Source organism: Balaenoptera ricei, chromosome 1 (genome assembly GCF_028023285.1).
Source record: "Balaenoptera ricei isolate mBalRic1 chromosome 1, mBalRic1.hap2, whole genome shotgun sequence".
In the NCBI taxonomy this organism is placed as follows: domain Eukaryota; kingdom Metazoa; phylum Chordata; class Mammalia; order Artiodactyla; family Balaenopteridae; genus Balaenoptera; species Balaenoptera ricei.
Window position 1 is genome coordinate 88,659,608 of NC_082639.1, and position 21,754 is coordinate 88,681,361.

The 21,754-nt window shown below is 40.4% G+C and overlaps 1 protein-coding gene across 4 annotated transcripts in view; it reads left to right on the forward strand.

Annotated features, from left to right (window-relative positions):
• The window catches only part of CDC14A (cell division cycle 14A), a 182,393-nt gene that overhangs the window by 86,753 nt on the left and 73,886 nt on the right, over window positions 1-21,754 (forward strand). For all 4 annotated transcript variants that reach the window (XM_059900504.1, XM_059900512.1, XM_059900490.1 and 1 more), the window contains 2 exons: window positions 8,121-8,208; window positions 14,765-14,995. In XM_059900504.1, the coding sequence (XP_059756487.1) occupies window positions 8,121-8,208; window positions 14,765-14,995 (319 nt within the window). The remainder of the gene's footprint in view (window positions 1-8,120; window positions 8,209-14,764; window positions 14,996-21,754) is intronic.

Here is a 21,754-nt window from a genome sequence, read left to right on the forward strand (position 1 = left end):
ATGCAGCTTCAGTGGCAGCATTTGGAGATGCCTCATCAGTGTGGCTTACATTAATTACCGCATCCAGAATTTGGTCCATGCAACTTTGAGGAGCTGCCTTAAATACCCTTTTGGGAATCAGCTGGAGCTTAAAGTTCACATAAAACCTACTTCAAACGCTAAGAAGTTACTTTGACTTCTTTCTTTGAGCTATTTCATATCTGCCATTGTTTTTTTTCTCCATAAATCATTCCTTTATTTTGAGAAAAAAATGCTTTCTATGAAATAATTTTGTCAATATGAGGATATTTCCCAGAATATCAAGTTATTATTGACTTGCCCCTGTGCTTTTACATGCTGGCAAACCTGGGACACTTCTTCACCACGGGTTACTTGATGGAAGTGGTTAGAGCTGGGCTTGGCTTCTGTAGGCCTGGAGACAAATTGGTTCCTGCCTATTTGAGAGTGGAGTCACAGCTCAAGGCTTCCTCTTGTTTCTCCCGTCACGGCACACGGGGAAAATGTGACAGTATTTGATCAGCACTGTGTGATCATAGCTCACAGCTTACGGCAAGTGGCTGGGGAACTCTGGCTGCCCCAGCCCCTGCCCAGGAAGCTCCATTCTGTTACACCAATTGGGAAGCTCTGTTCTACAGAAATAACGGTGTACAGGTCAACGTTTGTTTCTCTCTTTTTTTTTTTTCATTTTTAGAAGGTTTATTATCTGTCACTTAAGTACAAAAAATGTTTCAAGTGAATGTTGTATTTCTACCCTTTAAAATATATTTTTTTCAATTTTATTTTATTTTTTTATACAGCAGGTTCTTATTAGTCATCCATTTTATACACATCAGTGTATACATGTCAATCCCAATCACCCAATTCATCACACCACCACACCCACCCCCTGCCGCTTTTCCCCCTTGGTGTCCATACGTTTGTTCTCTACATCTGTGTCTCAATTTCTGCCCTGCAAACTGGTTCATCTGTACCGTTTTTCTAGGTTCCACATATATGCGTTAATATATGGTATTTGTTTTTCTCTTTCTGACTTACTTCACTCTGTATGACAGTGTCTAGATTCATCCACATCTCTACAAATGACCTAGTTTCATTCCTTTTTATGGCTGAGTAATATTCCATTGTATATATATACCACATCTTCTTTATCCATTCGTCTGTCGATGGGCATTGAGGTTGCTTCCATGACCTGGCTATTGTAAATAGTGCTGCAATGAACATTGGGGTGCATGTGTCTTTTTGAGTTATGGTTTTCTCTGGGTATATGCCCAGTAGTGGGATTGCTGGGTCATATGGTAATTCTATTTTTAGTTTTTTAAGGAACCTCCATACTGTTCTCCACAGTGGCTGTAACAATTTACATTCCCACCAACAGTGCAAGAGGGTTCCCTTTTCTCCACACCTTCTCCAGCATTTGTTGTTTGTAGATTTTCTGGTGATGCCCATTCTGACTGGTGTGAAACAAGAAGATGTATCACACTCTTTATGGCCTCAATTTGGTAACTTTTCAGTTAATTTATTGAACAGATGTTTATTAAATACTTCCTGTTTGCTCAGTATATTTACTAGGCTAATATTTCTTTTTCAGAAGGCCTCCTGTAATTTTGTCTCTCCATAGGTGGAGTTACAGCCTTTGTTCTTATCACCTGCTGTCGTAGATTCCATATATTCTTGTGCCTCATTCTGCAGACGTTACCATGTTTGACCCTTCTCATATGTTATACTTCCATCTTTATGTTTAGCAGATTAATTGTCTATACAGAATTTCTCACTGATCTATGAAAGGCTGAATGTGGAAAATTTTGCCCCTGAGGCATTCTAGAAATTCAGCAATTCATAATCCATCATTATTGCTATTATCACTAAAGGATGCTCTTTTGGGAAAAGAGCACTGCTGTTCTAGAAGGTGATTTCACATTATCTTGGCCACATTGCAATGTAGCCCATCTGGGAACTGTTTGTGAGAAAGTGTTGGTCAATTCTGGATGCTTGGGACTGGGTCTTTCTTGGCCCTTGGGCTGCTTCCATCAAGTCTCCACATAACTCTCAGAGTCTATGTTTTAGAAATTAAGTCTGATTATATCACTCCCCTACTTTAAGTCTTTCATGGGCTCCACCCTGACTGGAAGTGTGGAGGAAATGCAAACTCCTGAATGCAGCGCCAAAAGCCCTTCTGGACACGGGCTTTGCCATCTTCCCCATTTTTGTCCTTTTCCCTTCCCTCCTCATACCCAGATCCATGCAGCAGTGCATCTTCATGCTGTTGTGCCTCAGACATGCTCGTTTCCTCCTCCTCTTCCCTGTGATCCTTTCTCCTCTGCCCACCGTATTTATGTGTTTACATGTCTGAGTCATTTTTAGCTTGATGGGAGCTCTTCTCACACAGCGTGTGTGATGCTCTGTTTACACACCTGTGTCTTCCCTGCACTCTGGGTACTTGAAGTCAGGAATGTGTCTCTCGCATCTTTGTGTCAATAAGTAACCCACTGGCACAGTATACTTGTAGTGGGCAGTCATTAAATGTTTGTAGAATGAAAGAACTAATGAATAAATGAGTCAATAAGTTCTAAAAAAAAGGAGTATAGCACATTTCAAGATATTTTATATAATCTGTTAAAAGTAACTACTTTTCAATGGAAAATGACCAAGACATATTAATTAAGAATCCATTCTGATTTTGTAGTAACATTCCAGGGGGAAAATGTATTGACTATGGTAGACAACTTCTTGAAATGCTGTTTCTTTTTTTTTCATTACCAGCCAATCTATGCAGCAAGAGTGAGTTGTTGTTGTTTTTTTTCCAACCAGTTATTTGCAGCACAGATTGCTAGATATTGTAATCTTCAACCAGGGCTTGCATGTAAGGCCAGTTTAGTTTAATATTACTAAACTGGAGAGACTGTCTCCAGGTTGATTATGTCATCCTTCATTGCAGTTAATAAGTAAATTGTCAAGTGATAAGGTGGTGTAGACTCCCAACATTGCCCTTTTGCATACACATTGAGAGCTAATAAGGTTTGTTAGGCCTCTTATCTCTCAGTGTGTCACCTCAGGTCAACAGCAGGAATAATTGAACATCTAGGGTATGATGTTTCAAGGCTTTGCTTTGGATTAGAATTTGTACAGCAAATTAGAATGTAATGTAACCTGGATTCTGCTTGATTTGCCCTCTACTTGTTCATGAATTATAGAACTGGAAAAATGTGAATTTCTGCCACTGTAATTGTGAATTCCTGCCGTAAGACTGGGATCAGGCACGCTCCAGAATGCAGGTATATGGGCATGTCCTCACACCTGGAGGAACTAGAGAGCTGTGCATCCCATGGTGATTTGACTGTTCAAAGAACTATTAGAAGCATTTCCCTGGAGCTATCCTGTAGTGTTGATTATACCCCTCAAAGGCCACAAGTTTAAGGAAGCAAGATTCAATCCTTCCTGGACCCAGTGTTTCCACATCTACTAATACAGTGCACCCAGTGCTGGTTCAAAGATTATGTTGGTTAAATCTATAAAATGTTTTGAGGTCTAAGAAATTTCCCATGTTTTTCCCTTCCTCTTTAATTATTGTTTGGTCTCTGTTCCTTCTTTTACCTCCACTTCTTAAGAGAGCAATCTTGACTCTGTTTTCACTCAGTCAGTCAAAGTTATGGTCTGGCCTTTACTCTTGTGACTCAGTGGAAACTGTTCTTGCTTAATGCAAGACTTAGCCAAACTGAATTGTTGTGCTTGGTCTTCTTCCTACTTGATTTACTCTGTGGCCGCTCTCTAATTCTAGAAACTCACTTTCCTCCCTAACTTCAAAAGTTCTGTCTCTTACTTTTCTCCTCCTTCCATCTCTGGCCATGTGTCTCAGGATCCCTTGCAAGTCCTTTCTCTTCCCTTGCCCACCCGAAATGTGCTGGTCTCTAGGGCCATGTGATTTCTGGTTAAATACATTCTCCATGAGTGAGGGGACTGTTTCCAAATTTCAACAACCATGTATGTGCTGATGGCCTCAAATCTTCGTGTCTTGAGCACTGGAAAGGTACCTGCACACGTGCACTAGATTCTTGCTCCCTGCGGTTGCATTAGCAGGGGCGTTCACTGGGTGGGGCTGTGAGAGCAGGCCCCTAAATGTTTTCTATGTTTAGAGGCGAAGCAGTCGTCCACCTGGGGCTCCTCTTTCCCTCTACCACACTGTTTCTCTCAAAAGCAAATCTTAAGTAATAATCTAGAGTTTGACTATTATTTAAAGCCAAATGGCAAGGGAACTTAATTTAAACCAAATACCTCAAATATTTACTTTGATTTAAGCTCATAAAGTGCCAATCATGACCGCATATTTGCGTTTACGTAATACAACTATACTATCAACGCTATTTTATTGTTTCAGAAGTAAGGAAATATAAAGAAGGTGCTTTTTAATGAATAAAAAAGACTTTGTCTTTCTGTCTTTATTTTTAAAATAATCTTTGTGCCACCATTAAACCTCTTATGTACTTGTATTATAGCATTTATCAAAGTTTAATGCAACTTTTTCTTTAATGGGTATCTTAGTTCAGGCTGATATAACAAAATATCATAGACTGTGTGGCTTAAACAATAGACATTTATTTCTCACAGTTCTGGAGGCTGGGAAGTCCAAGATCAAGGCACCAGCAGAACTGTTGTCTGGAGATGGCCCTCTTCCTGGTTCATAGATGGCCAAATTCTTCCATGTCCTCCCTGTGGCCTCACAGAGGGAGCTCTCTGGGGGTTTCTTTTATAAGGTCACTAATCCCATTCATAAGGGCTCCATCTTCATGACCTAATCACCTCCCAAAGGGCCCACTTCCTAATACCATCACACTGGGGATTCGGTTTCAACATATGAATTTTGTAGGGGACACAAACATTCAGTCTATAGCAATGGGTACAATGGAGATGGTAATAACACCTACCTCACAGGGTTGCCCTAAAGATGAAATGAGTTGCATGTCATAGAGTAGTGCCTAGCAGACAGTCCGTGGTATATCTGTTAGCTGCTATTATTATTAACGTTATTTGTTACTTGTTTTCAGACTCCTTAAGGGCACAGAGGGAATGCTTTTTATTATTTTATGTGTGACACCAAGTTGATATATAATAAAGGCTAAGCAAATGTTTTAATGAATGTTGAATTGTGCTTCAAAACTGTTTATCCATGTTGCCTTAGAAAACACATCTGTTGATAAAGGGAACCAATCCAATAATTGTCAACCTGAAGGTCTGTCTTTTCTCTCTTACAGTCTGTTTATCATAGTGGTAAAAAGGCCAAATGTTTTTCAGTGTTTTAACTGAAAAATATCTCTGTGACTATTAGAATAGAGGCATGCCTTACTGGCACAGATTTATTTATTAGAAGTTATAAAAATTCATGTTTTCAAGTCAAATTAGATTTTATTTAATTTTTAATTTTTTTCAGTTTTAATACAGTTTATTTTTACTTTGTAAGACACTTTGATTTCTTTTTTTTTTTTCAAATTTTATTTTAAATGCACCAGGAGAGTTAGCTATTCCAAAGAAATCTGGTGAGTCTTATGTAAGCTGAAGGATCTTATAGTAACATGAATATTAACACCTAAATGTATCAGTTTCAAGAATTCACATTTTCATTTTGGGGTTTTCTTGTAGTGAAGAACATCTGCAGTTTCTCTACATAGTACTTGGTAGGTTGTAGGCTTTGGATTGGAAGAGGTAAAATTATTCTCTCACCTCATCTTTGCCTAGACATTTGTTTATAAAATGTGGTAATGTTGGAAAGTACCTTAAGTTCCTGTCTGATCTAGGTTTCTTGGAAGTGTGTGTGTGCACTCGCACTTGTACACAAACACATTTAATTAGAAAAACCAGCTTGTGTTATCATAAATATTTTATTATTGATAAATATTGACATTTGTATAATCCACTGTGAAAGAAGGCACAGATATTAATTTTGGAAGGTTACCAGTAAGGTTATGTTATTAGTCAGTTAAAAGCTGTAACTTTCTTATTCATTTTTTTTCAGATTTGGATCTAAGACATAAATCTTTTTGTTTACTCCATCAACCTTATCCAAGTTACTGAATATAACCCAATATTATCTAATGTTTATCTTTTTGAGTAGGCAGATTTGCAAACATATTCTTTGGGTTCTGTGAGTGAGTTCATTGCCTCTCTCCATATGATTGATTATAAAAGGTTACTGTTTAACCAAATGGATGTCTATAACCCAAATAAACAGCCATAGCACAATGTATATATTTATCTAGGCCAACTCTGTGGTCAAGGATACAGGAATAGTGAACATAGAAACCTGTTTTCTTCTACTGTTCATAAATAATTGGTTTTAGCCTTTTCATGATTAGAGTATACCCTTATTTTTGAATTTTTAAATAATGTTTTAAGCTTAAGAATTACTTGAGATGGATATTGGGCCATTAATTTGAGACTGCCTTATTTAAACAAGAAAATGTTTAATTATCATAAAGAGTTGCATGTTAAATTCTTTATTCAAATTGTTCTAAATAGATAGCTATGCTTGAGATTTAATTTGGCATGTGTAATCATAGCACTCAGCATCTCTAAGATTTTATTTAGGGCATTATGGAGATTTTATGTTTATTATGACTAGATTAATGCAATTCAGACATTTACAAGGTGTCATATAGAGTTTCATTTATAACTTTTTATAACTGGGAAGAAACATCTGCATTTTAAACATGAAAATTATACAGCCAAGTTATGATTTTTGTGGAAATCAAATCTAATGGGTAGTATAAGTAATTAAAGTAGAGGCTCCAGATTTCCTTGGTGGGATTACTCCAATTTATTTTAACAAATACTTATGAGCTCTTACAGCAGAGTGCAGACTCTGTATATGACACAGATTCCTACCATTGAGGTCTGTGCCATGTAGTGGAGCAGAGAGCCTTTTCTGTGGATAACCTTGGCCCAGCAAAGAGAACTGCCTTCCTTCCCTGCCTGGGGAGGTATCTATGCAGTGCTATAGAGGGGGGAGACTTGGAGACTAAAAGCTGTGCCTGGTGGTGGAGGATGGGAGTAGGATTGGTGTTGGGGGTGGGTTAAAGAATGCTTATGGGAAGAAGAGATACATATAGTTTGTGATGCATTGCACAGCTGTGTCCCAATAGCCTGCAAAGTTTGGGTCCCCTCAGCCCTGCCCCAGTGTTCCCTGGGTTCAGAGGCACACCAGGAAGGGAAGGAAATGAAGGAGGTAATGGAGCAGTGGGAGGATGCTTGGCCCCTTGCCTGGTCTTCAAGCCTTTTCTGAGGATCCTGGAGTGTTTGGACCAGAGGCTGACAGCTGGTGATCAAAGTCAGCCCACAGATGTGTTTTATTTGCTTTCCTACTATTAAAAAACTTAATTTAAAACAGTCAACATTTCAAATATAGAGAGATTTTACATGAACATCCAATTGGAAGATCAGCTATATTCAATCAAGCTTTCCTGTGGTCAATTGGCCAGAGCTGAGGAGCATTTGCCTTTATTTATGTCTCTTGCCTGACCCTTGTAGCTGTTTGGCTTGCAGCTCCTGCAGGAGACTGTGGCAGTCTCCAGTTTGTGGTACACCCTGAGGGTTTGATGAGCCTCTGTCCCTCACTCCTGTCTTCTGTTTCCCCATCTAAAAATCAGCAGCGACAACAGATAGAAACCTGTAAAAACAAACAAAAAATGGAGGTGTGTTCATCATGACCCTGATATTTATAGATTTTTTCATTGTTTAAAGTATGTTTACCATGTTCATGGAAAGTGCTTATATTTTCTGTCTTCTCTTATTTCCCATTATTTCTTGCTGGGGCAAGCAATGTTTGTTTCATTTCATTTCATTGCAGAGTGGCCAAGAGACAAAATTATTTTTAGCAAGGTACCTCCACTTTGAATAAAGTTTTCTAAACTTTTCTTATAGTCTAGATAAAAATTTTTCGAAGCGGATTGAATTCACAACCATTTTGAGAATCAGATGCGTGTTTTTATTTTAAGCTATATTATTTTGTCTTCATGTATGTCCAACTAGTCTAGTACTAATAGAGTGAAAAACAGTTATATTTGTAAGGGTTTCCTAAATTGTATAAGAATTATAAAATATTTTTCTTCTCTTTTCTCACAAAATTCTCCCAGCGAGTTGAAAATGGTGACTTCAACTGGATTGTTCCAGGAAAATTTTTAGCATTTAGTGGACCACATCCAAAAAGCAAAATTGAAAATGGTAGGTTTTTATTTACTTTACCCTCCAAAAATTTATTTCAGTTCATCTTCTTGAGTTCTTAATTTCCTCAGATAATCCTTTCTATTGGTAATATTCTCCAAAGAATATTTATTAATTAAAAAAATTGAACAGTATTTCAATTGTTCAATTACTAATTGAACAGTAATTAGTGTGTTAAATATTAGAGTTTAGTAAGTGGAACTATAATCACTGTTTTAAAACTATCAAATTTTTAGGTTGCCATAAATAGAGTGTTCACTTTACCTTGACCCAATTATCAAAGAAGAATCTGAGAAACCAACTGGTCAGAACAATAAGCAGATTGCTGAATTCTATCAGTGGTTCTCAGATTTATTTGGTGGTGGTGGCGTGCTACACCTCAAGGTATTCTTTGGTAACACCATGTTGAATAATGACGATGATGGTGACAATAGGTGTCATTTATTAAGTGCTAGTTACTAGCTAATCACAGCATTATCTCATTTAGTGCACACACAACTCTATGAGGTGTAGGAACTATTATCTCTATTTCACAGAGGAGGAAACTGAGGCATATGAGTAGGAAATTTGCCCAAGTTCACAAAGTAATATGCAGAACTGGTGATACTCCAGCCAAGAGCGGGGCTCCTAAACATTGCCACTACACTGATCTGTTTAGTTCCATCATGGCAACTAGGAACAACTTTCTAGCTGACAATAATTAAATTACTTACTTGCAGTATATGTAGAGCCAGGGGCATACATATTCAGGAAAAAAAAGCAAGACAAAAAAATAAGCCTCTTGAATGAAACATGATAGGCTATGTGTGTTTTCCCATTAACATATATTTTTTACTGAATTATTTTTTTTAACCTCACATTCCCAGAAGACAAGCAATGATAGGCACCAAAGGTTTAAGAATAGTTTATGGGAGAAGTACATAAAATTAAAAAAGTATCACCCATGAACATAATAGCTCCTTTTTTGCTCCCTCTCTAGTCTTAGAGCTGGAACACTAGTCCTTGGAGGAACATAATTTGAAACCCTTAGTCTAAATTTATAGGTTTATTCTTCTTTCATAGCCATCATCATCATCATCATAAGTATTTATTCTAAAATCTAGTTTCATTGTATATGGTTATTCATGCATTTAGATTTGATAATTTTTTTGAGTTTCCACACATGTGCTTATCATTTTATACCTATGACATATCTCACAGGGAACTCTGCTTAAATCATGGGAATTGAATCATCCCCTCTGGGGATGGGTAATCCAGGTCTACAGAGTTACCCTAACAAATAGGATGTCTCTGTACTGAAGCCATAATTAGATCTTCTCATTTACACATTTGCTCATGAATCTGGTTCGCTCCAGACATTGATTGATTAACCTGTTATGTTGGTTTGTTAGGAATAACTTGTTAAGTGCCTGAGGAAACTGCTTTCCACCGTTGGTCTTTCAAGACAGGATTGATTAAACCTCCCTTTAGCCTTCTGTGCAAAATGATCTGACTCAGACCCAGAAAACCTTAGTAGGCGTATGGTTTCAGTAGTGGCTTTGTTGTTGGGTGTTCATTTGGTGAAACTGAAAGAATTTTGCCATATAGGATTCACTTTTTAAATGAAATTTTCTTGAAGAGAAGATGAGGGGTGTAATTTTAAAAACCCATTTAAAATATTTTTATAGAGGTAACGCATGATTTTTTTTTTAAAAGAAGAAAATGCAGATGAACTCATAAAAACAGCATTAAAGTGACCTATAATTCTACCCACGTTTTCTAGGTTTACTAGTTGGTGGTGGGATTATTGGGGATTTTAATTTTCTTTCCATCTGCTTCTCTGTATTTTTTATTTGCACATATTTTTTTTCTCTCTTAAAGAATACACACACACACACACACACACACAGACTTATAAAAATATTCCTTTTTTTTTACCAGCATGGAGTCATAACATGATTACTGTCTTATAGCAGCTTTTTTTCACTTAATATATCACATACTCCTTTCCATGGCAATAAATGTAGATCTTCATTATAATTTTCCATGACTGCATTCAATGACTGTGCCATAATTTTACTAATCAATCATTTAAATTTTGAATGAGATCTAAGTTGTTCAGTTTTTCACTTTTTAAAAACTACAGTGGTTGGCATACATGTGCATACATCTTTTTTGCAGCCCTGGTTTCTTTTCTAAATTCTTGGAAGTAGAATCACAAGATAAAAGGATGTATTTTGTGTGTCAATTCTTAATTGTCAAAAGTCTTAAAAAGATTATTTTTGGCCCTATATTACAATATAGGGAAATAATTATCCACCATTTGCTTATATGCTGGGAGTGGTGCTAATAAGCCTTTTGTGCACACCTCATCTATTTAATAATCAGAAACACCCCCGGAACAGGTGGTAGTTATTTTGTGGAAGAGAAGATGGAGACTTGGTAACCTAACTTGCCCAGGTTGACATAGCCAGAAAGTGGCAGTGTGTGGATTCAAACGCAGGTCTCTTTGATTCCAAATTCTGTGTTCTTTTTTATTTTACTACAGAGAAAGAACATGTTCACTACAGAACTTTAAGCAATCTAGATAAAAAGTCACCTGTAATTATATAATCTAGAAATAACCACTGTTAAGATATCGTTCTCTCTATATCTTTTTTTTCTATGCATATACTGTGCCCTCTCACATTGAGAAAAAAAGGTGTGAAAGTGCTGCTTACCTAATACTTGCCAGTTTTTATGTCTAGAATAATTTCATTTAAGGCTGTTGTTGGTAAAATATTGATATTTTACTGGAATCCCCATTTTAAGATCTGATATTCACTAGAAGTGTCATATTTTTTTGTAAAGGGGTTTAACTTTGTAAATTCTTTTTGAACTTAAGACATTTTTTTTTTTTTTTAGTTGAGAAACCCCTGTATTTTCTGAGATGGCTGAAAGTCATTTTAGGGGTCTGTTAGTAGAAAAAGGCAGATTTTTAAGGAGTTAGCACTGAAATAGCTGTTGCTAGGATGTAGCAAAAGGAAGCCCTAAAATCTTGGGGTCTGGCAGAATGTATTATAGCAGTCTTAAGTGTGTGTTGTCAACAGAGACCAACTAGGAGTTCCTTTCAGCCATCTTTGTTCACGTTGTTTTGACAGGGGGGGACAAGAGGAGCCCTACCCCTTTTTTGGTTAAACAAGCTTGACTTGAGAAATGAATAATATAGCAGTAGAACAAATTGGATTTCAAAATTTCCAAAAACACCCCCAAACTCTTAGGTGGCAATGTCCTCATCTCTACTTCAGAAAGAAAGAAAGAAAAAGGAAAGAAAGAACAGGGAAAGACAGCTCAAGACAGGGAATCCAAACAATTTGAAGCGTCAGCCTGCTCATTTAATGAGAGAAGCTTGGTGTGAAGAACCTGGGCTGGTTGAAGTCTGGCTCTGCCCCTAACTGGCTGTGTGAGCTTCGTGAGTTCCTCAACTTCTCTCATCATCAAACGGGGAAATAGGATGCACATTGCAGGCATTTGGTGAAGATTAGGGATATTTTAGGAAGTGAGTGCCTTGCACAGTGTCGGGCACATTAATAGGTGCTTATTAGGTAGCAGATATTCTGATTACATTTTTATCATTAATGAACCTGATAAACATATTTTATTGCTTTCCACGTTTGCCTGCCTATTTTGCAGTTTTTACTTTTAATAATGAGTGGGTGGACTAGTCATTTGACTCTGCTGTTCTTCAGTTTCCTTTAAATGAGGGTCTGGGAAGAGATGAATTTTACAATCTCTTTGCTTTGAAATTGTTTGGTCAGCGCCAGGGCTCTGCCTGTGCTTTACTGATGCCAGGGCACCATCTAGTGGCCAGATGGAGTAAGGATCGGATGAAAGCTCGGTCAGCTCCGTGCACATTGCTAAAACCAGTCCTCCGTCAGAAGCATCCAAATACATCGAAAACACAGTTGTTCAGAGGTCAGAAGATATTGTCATTGTTGGTTATAACTCATTTGAAACCCTTCTGAGGATTTTTAAGAAACTTCCTCACAAATCTAGGAAGTGCAGCCCCTAATGTTCACGTAATGTCCCGTGTTTTGGAGATCTAACAAATAGAATTGAGTTGGATTTTACCTTAAATCATCCCCAGCACCGGCCCTAGAATCTGACTGTCAGGGTTCAGATGCTGTCTCTGTCTCTTCCCAGCAGTGTGTGCATGGGCCAGTTCACTTTCCCAGGCATGAGTGACTGATAATTGTAAGGTTTAATGAGATGATATACATGAACCACTTAGCTTAGTGCCTGGCACATAGTAAGAGCTCAATAAATGTTAGGTGCTATGATTACCATTACTGTTATTATTTCAGTGCCCTATTACCATAATTGGATAACTGTTCAGTGTTCTTTTCTCAAAAGATATACGCAGTTTCTCTTGATAGTAGATTTAGGTATATTATCTGTAATGCCATTTACTCATGATGGGAATTCATATATGAAAAGAGAAGTTCTTACAGCCTTGGTGGAGGAGGGAAGGGACAGACACCAAAAGAACCATTAGCGTGCTTCATGACAGGTGCCATTACAGAGGTGCCAGTGATCACTAGGACCCCAGGGTTAGAAGTACTTGCCAGACTGTCACACCATGTCCCATCCCATGTGTTCCTAAGCCCTCTCCTTCCCATTCCTTACATGATAGAAAAGCTCTTGTTTCCTTATGCCAACCACAGTTCCTTTTCCCTTTAGGCTGGAAAATGATTTGAGCAAACAAACCAACTAGGAAAACAGATTTGATTTTTTTCCAAGTGGAAAGGATCTGTTTTCTCTAAATGTGTATAAGTCACTGTTTGTACACAGAAGATTGTAAGTAAGCTCTGTCTTACCTGTTTGCTCAAAAGCAGCCTGGCTTGTGAAAATCATGTATCTGGGCTGTGGATTAGTTAGGCCTGCCTGCCAATTCTGCGTTCATCCCTTGTGCGACCTTGGCTAAGGGTGCCAGTTAGGGCTCTTGGTTGCACGCAGCAGATATTGGAATTATGCTGGGGAGCTCACAGTCTCCAAGCGAAGGCTGGAAAATGAGGCTTAGAAAATGAACAGGATCTAAGGGAGGTCATGTATGAGCAGGATCCAGGCAGGAATGGAAACCACTTTATTTCAGACAGAGGGAATGCAATATAAGGAATTTGTTAGAGAGAAGGCTACAAAGTAAAAGGACAACTCTGAAAAAAACCAGCATATTAAGGAAGAAATAGTTATTGCCTTTAAGGCAACGAGGGACAGAAAGGAACACGTGAGGTTAGCAGGACCTGGGACCTTGGCAGGTGCTGGGAGCTCCGAAGAGCTGCTGCTTGCATTTGGAGCCTGAAGAGTGGGGACCCTGAGGCTGGGCTGCAGGCTGGTGCCGGGAGTGCCAAACTAAGCTGGGAGTTCCTCTCTTCTGCTGCTGAAGTCATGCTGGCAGGAAAACAGAAGACATCCCTTCTCCCTCCTCTGGCCTCCAGTTGCTCCGGCAGTGCTTTAGTGCCTCCCACTTTTCAGATGGACAGGAGCCCAGTGGGAAAGGTAGCTTGGGAAATGTTATATGCACACCCCAGCCCCGGCATATGAGTTGGCTTGCAACTGAGAGAAAATAGCAAATGACCAGCCTATGCAAGCTTCGAGGCAGCAGGAAATACAGCCACAGTGCAGAAACGGCTGGTTCACTTTGCTGGCTGCTGCTGCCCGCCCCACTTGGAGCCCACCATCATGAACGAGCTCTGAGTGAGATCCCCTCACCTGGTAGGCCCTGAATGGGTTACAGATGTGGTAATCAACGGGCTGAGAAATTAGTCCTTTTAAACCCTGGGGCCACTAGGCAAGGCTTGCAGTGGCCAAAGCCCCCAGGGGTCACCTTGGTTGATTGGCCAAGTCGAGGTCATGTGTCTGTAACCCAGCTGACTGCAGCTCCACGTGATGCTGGACCCACTCACAGTAGAACGGGGGTTAGAGCCCGACCACTTGTTCTCCTCAAAAAAGAAAATGTCTACAAAAATGATCCCTCAACCTCTTTTAGTTTCTTAACTGTTACATGGGGTTTACTATTTTTATCTCAATAGGTTGTTTTGAGAATTAAAAGAAATTTGTGCAGTTGTGACTTGTACATGGTAGGTGCTTAATAATCAGTCTCTCTTGTGGGGGACTGCGTTGTAGATTAAAACTGTACACCTGGCAAAAAGGCTGCGGTTCAAAAGTATTTGTCAAGAGGAGTAAAAAGGACAGAGTCCTTCCAGGCCTATTGTATGCATCTGAGGGCCTCAGGAATGCCTTTGTTTCGGCTTGGGAGGAGTGAGCTCCCAGGATTTGAAGCCTAAAGCTTGAGGTTTTGAACGTTCACGAGCTATTTCCAATACTCAGAAAAGGTTTTTTTTTTCCCTCCTATGGTGTTTTTCTCAGTTTTTCAGACTGCTGCTTTTAGGAACGTGCTTCGACCTTACTCTCTCCTGAAATGCGCTATCCTCCTAAGCTCTGTTGAGATTGATCATCTTTATTGTGAAGGGTTTTCGTGTTCCTGGGTTACGTAAGACGAAATGCGTGCCTTTTGCTTACAGCCCCTGCTTTCCTTTAGGTTATCCTCTTCACGCCCCCGAAGCCTACTTTCCTTATTTCAAAAAGCATAACGTGACTGCAATCGTGAGGCTGAACAAAAAGATTTACGAGGCGAAGCGCTTCACTGATGCCGGCTTCGAGCACTATGACCTCTTCTTCATCGATGGCAGCACACCCAGCGACAACATCGTGCGAAGGTTCCTGAATATCTGCGAGAACACGGAGGGGGCGATCGCGGTTCACTGCAAAGGTGCGAGCAAGGAGGCCTCGGTGGGCACTGGGTTTCTGAGAGGGGGTGAGCCAAAAGACAGCAAAACATGTGAAACAAAGCCAGTTATAGGCTTAGGAAACAAATGAGTTGTTTTTAGTTTGAGAAAACTGGAACACAAACCCATTTAAACGACCCCTTCCCAAAGAAAGGATCGCTTGGACGTGGACAGTCGGTGGTGTGCGGCTTTCCGGACGAGGCAGTTGTTCTGGCCTTACGTTCCCAAATTCACAATCGCTGACACCAGGTGCCACGAGGAGGGGAAATCGCAGCAGCACCGTCGGTAGGCTGGCGCAGTTGTCAGGAGGCAAGGGTTGTTTGTTCCCCTTTCTCCTTCTCTTCCATGATTGCCCATCCTTTTCCCATCCTCCTCCACACATCTGATATTTAATGCTCCCATTTCGTGACCCAGCTATCTGGAGCCCCACTTCGCACCCCCCTACCCCTTCCTCTCCCCTGTTAGCCTTTTGCATCGTGGAACAGAGTGTCTTACCTGCCGATTGCAAGGGGCGGCAGCATACCTAACCCTAACCCTGACCCTAACCCTAGGGGGCGGCAGCATACCTAACTTTAACCCTGACCCTAACCCTAGGGGGCGGCAGCATACCTAACCTTAACCCTGACCCTAACCCTAACCCTGACCCTAACCCTAGGGGGCGGCAGCATACCTAACCCTAACCCTAACCCTGACCCTAACCCTAGGGGCGGCAGCATACCCGGCTGGCTTATCGCTAGCTTCCTTGCCACAGGCCTGTTACTGCCTCTTTGAAAGACTGAAAGACTTATGTAAATGCATCTGTGGTCTCCAGGAACAGGGGTCGCCAGATTTAGCAAATAAAAATACAAGATGCCCAGTTAAATTTGAATTTTAGATAAACAGTGAGTACGTTTTTAGCATGTCTCAAATAGTGCACCAAACATACATTCTGTATTTTACCTGGCAACCTTGCGTCAGCTACTCAGAAAACATGAAATACCATTTGCTCTAAGCCTAGTTGTTATAAACTCTGAGGAGGCTCGCACTGTAGATTTTCCAGCACGGTGGAAGGTATTTTACCGGGGTCTTTCGTTTCAGTGAGGAGAAATCACTTTGGCCACCAGGGGTGGAGCCTCTAGTTCCTCACATGCAGCTTTTCATACCGCCACTGGGTGGTGCTGTTCTCCGGTGTTGAGTCTGAGAACCGGTTTCTGTCGCGTTTTATGCTAATTGCCTGGTAGGTGTTAGGGATTGTACTGTTCTTTTCGTGTGCCTAGTGCTGCTGTAACTGACTTACTCAGACGAGATGGCTTTGGTTCTAACAGAAATTAAAATACCATTTTGTAGCCCCTTGTTTCTATGTTTAAGATTTGAGTAGGTGGAGGTGCTTTGCTGAACATGTGAGCAGTAACTGGAAGCTGCATTTTGCGGGAGCCCTGGCGAGGGAAACGGGCTGCACGTGGCCCCTGGTTCAGCGGAGGGCGCCTCAGTCAAGCTTCGTCCACGTTGACAGAGCCCCCTCCCGCCCCTCCGCGTTTCTCAGCAGGACGGGGCCCCGACTTGCTGGACTTCCTGTCTCGGGGGTGCGGGGGGGGCGTGGGTCTGTTAGGAAGGACTGCTGCTTTCGGTTCTGCCCAGGTCACTGTGGGGTGGCGGTGCTCTGGCTTGACCCCGAGTGATCCATATGCGCCCCGGCTTTGCCTCTCCATCCCATTTTGTTAAAGATTGCCCAGACCCAAGGAAAAGCCTGCATTTCACACGCAGTCGGCCCTCCGTGGTATCCGGGGGTCCCGCATCTGCCAAAGTGACTATAAGGGACTTGAGCATCCCCGGATTTTGGAATCCGCTGGGTTCCCGGAACCAATCCCTCGCGCATACCAAGAGACCATTGTATTTCAGCTGTCAGTGGAACTTGAAAGCTAATGGGAATATGGCAGCTGCTAACGTTTAGTAGGAGCTATTCATATGCTCTGTTTCAAAGCTTATTTTTGTGTCATAAAAATCAGTATTTTTCCTGGGATTAATTTGGCCTTATTTCCTAATCAGTTAGTTTTATGGTTACCAAGGCATATAGTTTCTCTGCCTGTCATTGTCTTGGATTGACAAATTCAGGGGAGGAGAAATGCAAAGCTTTCCTTGAAACTCAGCATCTCTCTTGATATTATTCCTCACCTAACAAACATTGGGAAAATGAACCGCTCTGGTGTTAAACATTCTTGTTACAGGTATTCTCTTTATTATATCCTTGACCTGTGAATGTTGACCTTGTAAAGAATATGTTAAGAAATACATATATTTTATGTTGCAGAGGTTTTGATATTTTAATCAGAACCTTTAGCATCGAAGTCAGTTCTTTTATAGGAAGGTCACATTTACAGCTGGTGACATCTTTTTGAGAGTGTTATTTCATTTGCTTCCACTTGTACACACATGTAGGATTCTTTCATAAGGATTACACTTTTGATTTAATTACAGCTGTATTGCTTTAAATAGCGTGCTTAGCTACTATAGGCCTGTTAATTATTTCGACATCTGCCCTAATTAAGTCAGCTTAGTTTCCTGGAAATTAAAGCAGCAGGGAGCATTTTAATTGAACTATAAGGAGGAGGGAGAGAGACCCTTATCCAATGTCAAATGAACTTTGGTAGCTGCTGAGAAAATGACTATTTCATGCCTCAATGTAAAGTACTAAAAACAGAGACAAACTGGAAACTAATTTTCTGGGAATGTGTGAAATCTTACAATGATTCAATATCTGCAGTTTGCCTTCTGGTTGATAAAAGGAATGGCTATGATTTCGTGAAATTTTCTAGCACAAATAATCATTAAACAACGACAACATTGTGATGTTCCAGTATGTGATGTTTGATGTTCTGTAGGAGTTTCAGAAAACGCCTGGAACTGTAAGGCAATCAGTGCTTAACTTGGTGTAAATAGAAGACGTTTCAAAGTCTTCTCTTGCTGTACCAGGGAGCCCTTTAATTATGAATGCTTGAAAAAATTTGTTAAAGTTTTTATAGAAACTTAGTGAACTGTTCCTATTCTGTTGAATTGTGGTAAGAGCTCCTAACTATTGAGTGCTAAGTAGGTTCTTTTTATAGATCTAAATTATAGACTCTTTTTAAAAGGGGGAAGCAACTTTAGTTTTAGAGAAAGTTGAAAAATTTCTGCACCACCTTTTTTTCTTGGTTGTGAGTGTGTGTAATGAGGAGCCCAACCAAGGGAACGGTAGCCTCCTGCACAGGGAGGGGTTCAGGGAGAGAGAGTGTTATCTCCGTAGAGAAGGCCATTTTCTCCCCAGACAGAGACCCAAACTGGTGACTTGAGGGAGGACACTGGAAACCAACTGGGCTTCCTGAGTCAGGCTGTCCAGCTGTGTTGTATCCACATGATTACCTGTAGTCTTGTCAGATGTCTGAGGACTTAACAACTCTGCAGAAACAGAAAATATTTGCTCTGGGCACAAACATGAAGGCAAATAACTCATATTAAAGGAAGAGAGTCCTACTGAGACCATGATTAAGCTTCACTCTTTCCTAAAGAATGTCGGTGTTTTATCTGGGGTAAAATGTACTTCAGATGAAAACAGGACACACACACACACACACACACACACACACACCCCTCATCTAATAAAATAGTGTAAATATAATTTTTAAAAAGGAAGAGTGAATGAGAAGGGAATGCTAGGCACCCACAAACATGACCTTGATTGTAATTTCATTTACATTTTTGATATGTGTTCTCAACCTCAGGTGATACTGCCCTCCAGGGGGAAAAAATTGTTTTTAGGTGGTAAAAAACATTTTCTTTTTCTGTATAAAGTGCAGATTTATACATGGCACATAAAGAAATATGTGGTCTGTCTGTGACAGTAAAATTTCATGGGGGGCAGTTAGGAAAAAAAATGCCTGGAGAGGCTCTTGGTTGGGGGGGAGGACAATAATGAAGAAAAGGTTGAGAAACACTGACTTAGAGACGTGCGTTTTTAAAACTTTCACATTTATGAAACTAGGATGGATCTTAAAATTGATCGCATACCATAGTTTTAATTTTTTCTTAGTGGAACTTAAATAATGGTGTGTGTTACACCATTAGATGACATGGTATCTTAGATTTGCTGAAAAATTGTGTATTTCCAAGTACTGAGGAAATTAGAGAAGATTCTCTTTATTATTTGACTAGAAAAAGCTGACAAAAGGCCCCCTCCTTTTGAGGGAGGGGGGAGATTCCGAAACATATAAAAAACGAAGCCACCAACATTTTCCTATGTCCTTTTCCAACTAAATGTTTTCATGGATGACATTGTACCAATTTTCCAGGCTAGAAATATCCGTTGCCTTTAGCTTTCTCTGTGACCCAATCAACATGTCTTTCTAATTCAGCTCTTCGTTATTACCACTGTCTCCCCCGTCCATGTCTGTCAGCCAGCCTTGCTCCTGCCCCAGCCTTCCAGCTCCTCTCTCTGGCTCCCATCTCTGTCCTTTCCTATCCAGAGGTATGCTGCTGCCTCATCCAGCTGCTTTTATCATGTCACATTCTTTGCCCCCAGATACACGACAGCTTTATTTTGCCCTTTACATTGATTAAAGGCAAAATTAGATTTTTGCATGATACCAATCGTATGTTTATTAGTTGTCGATAATATCATGAACTTCATAATACTTTTTTTTGTTTGTTTGTTTTGTTTTGTTTTAATTAATTAATTAATTAATTTATTTTTGGCTGTGTTGGGTCTTCGTTTCTGTGCGAGGGCTTTCTCTAGTTGCGGCGAGCGGGGGCCACTCTTCATCGCGGTGCGTGGGCCTCTCATTATCGCGGCCTCTCTTGTTGCGGAGCACAGACTCCAGACGCGCAGGCTCAGTAGTTGTGGCTCACGGGCCCAGTTGCTCCGTGGCATGTGGGATCTTCCCAGACCAGGCCTCGAACCCGTGTCCCCTGCATTAGCAGGCAGATTCTCAACCACTGCGCCACCAGGGAAGCCCCTTCATAATACTTTTAAAATGAGTTGAATTTCGTTCATCAGAGGCTCATCTGCATGTCTGAGGAGTAATAACACATATATGCAGGAGATGTGCCCTAATCAGTGCTCAGAGAACTTTGCATCTGGATTTGGGGATTCCCAAATAACTCAGCAGTCTTTGGTGTCTTTGGCCCACAGTTGATAACCTACTTCCCCTAAGTACAGGTTCCTCCACTTAAATCAGAGGTGCCCTTTAAGCTGGCTCCTCCACACCCATCTGCCCTTATTTTCCACTCAGCACACACTGACACATTCTCCAGACCAGCCAGGCTTTCCATCACTGGACCCTTTGCTGAAAATGTTCCGCAACCTTCCTATTCTTTAGAGTCTGTTGAAGTCCTTGTCATCGATGACACATTCTTTGTGTGTCACAACTCACACAGTCCCTTTCTTTGAGAGCCCAGTTTCAGTTTAAACCTAATTTCTTTGCTTCTTGGTTAATATTCTTGTGTCTACAACTTCTTTGTTAACGTATCGTGGTCAAAATTATATCCTCTACTTGCTTATCTCCTTATCCTCTGAGCAAAGCCCTGTCCTGGGTAGCTTGTAGACAGCAAATAAACATTGGACTAGCTGAATCAAAGGATTAAAAGCAAAGAGCCACTTTGTCATTCTATAAGAAAAAGAGTTTATGATAGGAAGAGATTAAGTAGTGGAAAAATAACTCAGCACGGTGCCTTGCTCATGGGTGGTACTTAACAAATAAAAGTTTATAGTACCGCATTTAATTCCAAGAAGCCGGATATGGAAAGATTTAGAAAATGCTTGTAAATAAGCATTAGTGGCTCAGTACTGTATATCTCATGAGGGCAGGCATCCTGCTTGTCTTCATGTTTCTGGCCCGTGTCTGTCACAGCGCCGCATGCTCAGCCGGTCTTTGTATCTGTAGAATGGAGTGACTGAATGGATGAGCCGAGAGTGGAAAGAACTCTGGGACAATCACAGGACCCCTGGGGATTTTAGTCCTGAATTCCATATTCACTTGTTATGCTAACGTGAGTGAACTGGTTAGTATCTTTGGGCTTCAGTTCTGGTGTGTGAACAACAATCACCGTATTTGAAGACCCTACAGCTTGATCAAATTTTTGAATATTTTGGGAAAGGAGGAAGCCAGTGTAGATTAAAAAAAATTGTCTAAAATGTAAAATCCTATCACTTTTTTAAAATAGATCTTCATTGCAGTATAATTGCTTCACAATACTGTGTTAGTTTCTGTTGTACAACAAAGTGAATCAGCCATATGCATACACATGTCCCCATATCCCCACCGTCTTGAACCTCCCTCCCATCCTCCCTATCCCACCCCTCTAGGTCATCACAAAGCACCAAGCTGATCTCCCTGTGCTATGTAGCTGCTTCCTACTAGCTGTCTATTTTACATTTGGTAGTGTATATATGTCCATGCCACTCTCTCACTTCATCCCAGCTTACCCTTCCCCCTCCCCGTGTCCTCAAGTCCATTCTCTAGGTTTGCGTCTTTATTCCTGTCCTGCCCCTAGGTTATTCATAACCTTTTTTTTTTTTTTTTTTAGATTCCACATATATGTGTTAGCATACGGTATTTGTTTTTCTCTTTCTGACTTACTTCACTCTGTATGACAGACTCTAGGTCCAGCCACCTCACTGCAAATAACTCAATTTCGTTTTTTTTTATGGCTGAGAAATAGTCCATTGTATATATGTGCCACATCTTCTTTATCCATTCATCTGTCGATGGACACTTAGGTTGCTTCCATGTCCT